At 41.2% G+C, this 6,138-nt stretch overlaps 1 protein-coding gene across 2 annotated transcripts in view; it reads right to left on the bottom strand.

Annotated features, from left to right (window-relative positions):
- Window positions 1-251: 251 nt before the first annotated feature.
- loxl2b (lysyl oxidase-like 2b) overlaps window positions 252-6,138 on the bottom strand; it is a 41,009-nt gene continuing 35,122 nt past the window's right edge. For both annotated transcript variants that reach the window (XM_020599334.1, XM_020599333.1), the window contains exons 11-14: window positions 5,032-5,147; window positions 4,802-4,938; window positions 4,570-4,681; window positions 252-3,883 (exon numbers count right to left, since the gene is read on the bottom strand). In XM_020599334.1, the coding sequence (XP_020454990.1) occupies window positions 3,813-3,883; window positions 4,570-4,681; window positions 4,802-4,938; window positions 5,032-5,147 (436 nt within the window). In that variant the 3' untranslated portion in view covers window positions 252-3,812. The remainder of the gene's footprint in view (window positions 3,884-4,569; window positions 4,682-4,801; window positions 4,939-5,031; window positions 5,148-6,138) is intronic.

Raw genomic sequence — 6,138 nt, forward strand, 5'->3', positions numbered from 1 at the left:
CTGACGGAAGTGTGCTGCAGATAAAGTCACTCGGTGTGTTTGAATGATTTCTGCAGGATTTCAATGTATATCTGTATGTTAGGTGTCATATGATGGTCTCTAGTTTTAGGGGTGTTTATACACATCTGTCATGGAAAGATATCAGATAGAGATATCAGACATCTACCTAAAATTATATATCAGCTATCAGCAGAAGTATTTGTAATCCACAGCAGTATCACAAACAGCACTGAACAGCAGAGATTGGTTGCTCCGTAATTCAAACCTTTATTATAATTGAACACACAAAGCACATGAATTCCTTTACTCAGGTCAAGTGTACTCTTAGTTTACATGATCTAGCTGTTCATCATTTACTGTACCCTCAGAAAACAGAGGCCCAGTTTGATAGCACCAATATATAAAGTACAATAAAACAGGATTCACACACATTATTGTACTAATGTACTATAAAAACAAAACAATTAACAGAATTGTAAAATATGATGTTTTTGGGAAACTGTGAGACTAAACATATCTTCAACCGGAGGAATGTTATTCTGTGTGTTCACTCTGTTATGGGTAGAGGGTATCTGTGCCACAACAGAATGAAATGAGCTGTTTACTTGTAAATGCAACACATAAAGCAGTGTGAAGAAATGGCTGAACAGTCCTATATGATCCTCATGTAGAGTCAACTGGCTCTGCAAGACATGAGACACACTTCAGCAACATATAGACTGGTGTCATAAAACACAAAACAGATTTTAAAAAAAAATTATCATTAATATATTTATAATTAAACAAAGGTCTTTGGAGACACAGCACACACACTCGTTACCCTTCAAGCCTCGGAGTGGGCATACTGGTGTACGTGTCTGACTGGCAGCTGAGCTGGCAGGGGCTTGGACACCAATGTAAATCAAGTCGCTGAGGTAACTGCAGCTGACAAGCTAAGTACAGATAGCATCTTTGTTAGCATTGTTTTTTCTTGCAGTTAGCTTGTATGACATGCTGCAACTGCAAAACTAATCAGTAATCTACCCTGCAAACTGCCCTGGTGGTTGGTAGCTAAGCTATGGTTCATGCTAGTAGGCTACAGGAGATATACAGAAAACAATAGCCAGAAAGCTACTGTTGGCTGGGTGGTTTTATGTTGTGTCTCAGGCTGCTGTCGGTTAGCTGTTAGTCAGCCTGTGACAGGACTGTGACGTTTTAAGGTCTGGTCACACCACAAATTGTTACAGGAATGCGCATCTTCCCAAAATATGTGGTCCTAGAAGCTTAGTGACATAGTGGCTACTTGCCTGGCTGTAGAAACCTGTTCAGCTAAGCACTAACATACCAGCTGGGCAGACCAAGGGGTTTTTCTGGTGCTAAACAGTGAAGTTGTGTGCTCATATTTACTAAGGAGTTGCAGTGGGGTTTTACGGGGTAGAAACAGAAGAAATGTGGCACTGCAGGAATTTGCGCATTGTATGTTGTATGTATTTTAAGGCATTCCCACTCAGGGGGACACAAAAATCAGGGAGGAGAGAATGGAAATTTATACAAATACTTTCAGCACCTGATACATCACTGCAGCTACAGAGGAAACTGTGGCTGAAATTTAATGTCAGAAGGAAGTAGGTGTAACATCTGTGACACTGCTGTCAGCATGGCAGCTGTTAGTCATCTGAGACCTTTACAGTAGGTTTAGTAAATATCCCCCTAACAGTAACAATAGCACCCATAGATTCTCTCTATTTTCTATCTGCTGTTGTCTGGCATTTTATGCTTTTCTTTTTAAATTAAGCAAATTAATCCACTAATTACAGCAATCACATTGGAATTAATTTAAAATGCCACAAAATGTTGCTGTTTTGAATACTGGTGTGACAAAGTCATTATGCAGTTTAAAATGATTTCACTGGGCATATTCAAAGAAGCTCTCCATATACAGTATACACACACACAGTGTATACGTAGGCCAGTATTTAGGCTAACCAATGGCACAGGGCTGTTGTCCAAAAGTAGGCACTAGTCTGCTGAGATTTGGCAAATGAAATGACAAAGAGAAAATAACTGCTGCACTAAATTAAAGGATTATGTTTAAAGAGGCTGAATTGCAGCATTATGTCCTCTGAGGTTGAATGTTTAAAGCCAGTTTAACCTTTGGTTGGGTGTGGTCAGACATGTGTTCTGTCCATGGATGTTTTAAGAGAGCTGCATGACTCTGTTTTGCTGCCAGTTTACTCCCACCTGTAGTCACTTGCAGTATTGCAAAGAATCCCCTGTGACCCAAAAAGCATTTTCCAGTTAATACAATGCCCCCTACTGCAGAGAAGAACTGTTTTCACTCTTTCTACTATCACTTTTGAATCAATATTTGTAAAACTTTCTCAGAGGCTAGAAATGTGTTTCATTTTCATCACAATGTCAAGCCTATGGACCAAGCAGGAGCACACAGGGCAGACCACACAAAATGGAAACAAATCTGGAAGCTAGAAAACCTTTTGTTTTGCTTATGAGCAATTTTCATTTAGGTGAGTGGGTACAGACTTTCAGATCATATTTGGTTCCTTTAATACATCCATGGATCTGTCACATCAGGAACTAGGCCCAGTAATGATACTGATATGACCTGGATCACACTGATACGTCACTGAGCAAGATGAGAAGTTAAACCACTGGAGGTCATAGATATGGGCATTTTGTAACAGCCCTTAACCAGGACAAGAGAAACATGAGGCACCATGTTAAACAAAAACAAAATACTGCTACATATCATGAAGAGGAAAGTGTTATGAGCATGAAGACAGTAAGACATAGTCTGGGAGCTAATCTTCCCCTAAGTGACCAGTGGCAAGAGGACACAAAGTGACCTAAACCTGAATATTTTGCTTCTCACCAACTGTGCACAGTAACTGGAAGGTTATCTGACGGTGCTTGTAGAAAATAAAACATCTTTGCTCGCATAATTTTATTCTTGGACAAACTTCTCTCAACTCACTTTGCAGCACCACCTCCCCCACAGGATCTGCTCTTGGAAATGAGAATTTCCAATGTATAGTCTACAGTGCAAATCAGAAAACAAATGCCCCAGTGACTTTTACTTGAGTAGTTAAGGTTTCTGCCCTGTTACAGCTGGACCAAGCAGTTAGCACTAGTAATTGGTGATGAGTAGGCTGTTTACTTTTTAGGAACTTGCTTGTGCCACAGCCTAATTTGCACAAACTCATCAGTGAGGATGTAGTTAAGCTTAAATAGCTGATATGTAAAAGAAATGCTCATTTGCCTGTGTGGCATGACCTTGGTGTAAGTGGACTTGAGTGTGTAAAAGGTACTTTATGAAACTGTTGAAAGGTGGAAGAACGCAGACTGCTCTGCTGTTGTTAGCGATGATTCCAGTCAATCTGCACTCACCAGGGTGAGCTTTGAACAAAAACTACTGCAGCAGGGCTCTGTTGGAGTCCTGCACTTTAAAGGAGACACATTCTCGATGACGCCCCCGAGAACTGCACCTTGTGTAAAATACCTGCCACTTCCCAGCAGGTTTAATTCATTATTCATTCCAAAAAGAGGGCATGCACAGAGCTTTGCTGTACTCTGGATATTAATTGGTAAGGCTGTACCTGCCTCTGTTTGGACAGGAGGAAGAATCAAATATTTTCTTTCTGCTGAGAGAAAACAGTGTGGAGGTGGGGGTCAAAGGAAGCTGCTGCCAGATGGATGAAGGGAACGTACAAAGATTGTCTGGCCAGGGCAGGGCTGTGGATGTGTACTGGTTGGTGGGCTTCGGGCAGTCTCCCTGCCTGAGGGACCGGCTAGTCGATTCCTCTCCCATTCTGGCTTTACCTATGGGCCACCTGGTTGTTGAGGAGACCAGGGAACGTCTGATCCGATTCAGTGCCTAATGAGCCACCTAGCAGAGCAGCAAACACAGACGGAGTTACCAGTAGTTTCAGTTTCTTTCATGTCTTCCCTCAGCATAAGTACACCAGATGATAGTGAATCAGGAAATTAAATTAGCTTTTCATTGCCTCTCTTGGCTGTTACCATAAATATTGTAATATCTATAATACTACAGTATGAAACTGACCTTGGGGACAGTAATTTGATCACATACTAAATAGCTTCCTCCAGAGCTTTCAACCATGTCTTAAAGTTATTATTTGCAAATGGAGCTGAGCATAGGCAAGGATTATAGTCTTAATCGCCATATGACCGACCATACTCCCATCTATTAAAAAAGACCATGAGATGTGGGTGAAAATCTCAGAAAAAAACTTGTAAGTGGAAATTTAGCATAATGATTTTGTCAAACTAATACTAACTTTAAATGACTAGTGCATCCATAAGATCAATAATAAATCATTTTTAATCAAGCTGAACTATTTAACAAACTAGAAAAAAGTAGCAGAACAGACTCGATTTGCTTCAGTGATGTGATATGTGTCTGCACATAGATAACAAACCTCACAACATCTTTATTGGAATGCAACTGAGGCAAGTGTTAATAAGAGTAGTATAATATATGTCTTCTTTTCATCAACATTATGAGGGCAGTAGATGTCACTGATATCCCTCTGAATTATCACGAGGTCTTACCATTATGGCAGCTGTACATCCATACACGATGGCCGTCATATCGACACCTGCATTTCACGACGTTATTGGTGTAGTCTGACTCTGGCACTTCATAGTTTGGATTAATTACTATCTGCAAGAGTGAGAACAGAAATGAGTCAGAGATGACAGTGAAAGGCCCGTCCCATTGGCTGCAATGTGTAATGGTGCTGTTTATTTAGAGAGAATAAAAACAGAACACGGAAAACATTACCTGGAAAATGTAATCTCCAGGTTTGACGTCAGTGATGTCAACCCACTGGCAGTCAATGTCATGCCTGTAGGTATCCCAGCAGCTCACAGTGATACCCTGCTCACCAAAGTTAGCACATTCATACTTTTTCTCAGTACCTGTAATAAGATATTTAAAAATGATTAGTCATTTTATTCATTGTTCAAATAAAAACAGTGAATGGCCCATTACTGACATAATGTGGCTCTCACCATCATCACACTCCGTGTCCTCCAGGCAAAAACTTGCTTTGTGTCCTTCTGCCACTTTGGTTCCGTTGAGGCTGAACAGGTCATAGTGTGTAAACACCTCCATGCTGTGATAATGCCTGCACACAGACAAAAACGTAGCTTTACAGACCTAATCAGGCTGAAAATACCAGTGCATCAACAGTGGCACTAGTCTCTGCTGAAGAAAGTGCATCAAAGCTCTTTACATTCATCAAAGAATAGTAAATAGTAAATTGGCATCTGTAATTCTTTAAGTGCTCTGATTTTAGCCTGTGTTAAGTTCTGACACAGCAATGTTGCCAAAGGTCTGACGAATGGAAAGCTGGTAGCTGTGTTAAGCAGCCAGCAGTGTTCCTCCAGGCAGCAGAGAAACCACAAGCTTGTGGGACTGCAGCACTACTGTATGTACACTAACTTTAGCCTACAGCACATGGTCAGCCACAGGGCAGCAGAATGTAAGGAAGGAGAAACTGCTGCACAGACAGGTCATGGCTGGGGCTGAGTCAGCGCTTTCCTTGAATTACGTCTAATTTGATGTGTTATTTCTGAACCATTCAGATGTTTTCTTCAATTCACAACAATAATCTTATCAGGGCACTTTATATAGTAAAGTCTAGACCTTACAGTATTATAAAGAGGAACCCAGTAACCCCCCCTTGAGCATCACTTGGCGACAGTGGGGAGGAAAAACTCCCTTTAATGGAAGAAACCTCCGACAGACCCGGGCTAATAATGTCTCTCGATGCTCAAACTCAATAATCAAAAATCAAACAAAGACTTATTTATATAAAAAAAATCTTATAAAGGACGGTCAGCTGTGATTTACACTGACCAGCCATGACATTAAAAACCAGCTGCCTAAGGTTTCCCTCGTGCAGCCATAACAGCATTGAGCCATGGAGGCCTGGACCCCACAAGACCTCTGAATGTGTCAGCACATCCTTTAAGCCCTGTAAGCTGTGAGGTGGGGCCCCATGGGTTGGACTTGTTTTTGCAGCACATCCCACAGATGGTTGAAGGGACTGAGATCTGGAAAATTTGGAGCCCAAGTCAAACACCTTGAACTCTTGTGTGCCGTAGTGCGTTATC

This window comes from Monopterus albus, unplaced genomic scaffold (genome assembly GCF_001952655.1).
Source record: "Monopterus albus unplaced genomic scaffold, M_albus_1.0 scaffold40.1, whole genome shotgun sequence".
Taxonomy (NCBI): Eukaryota; Metazoa; Chordata; class Actinopteri; order Synbranchiformes; family Synbranchidae; genus Monopterus; species Monopterus albus.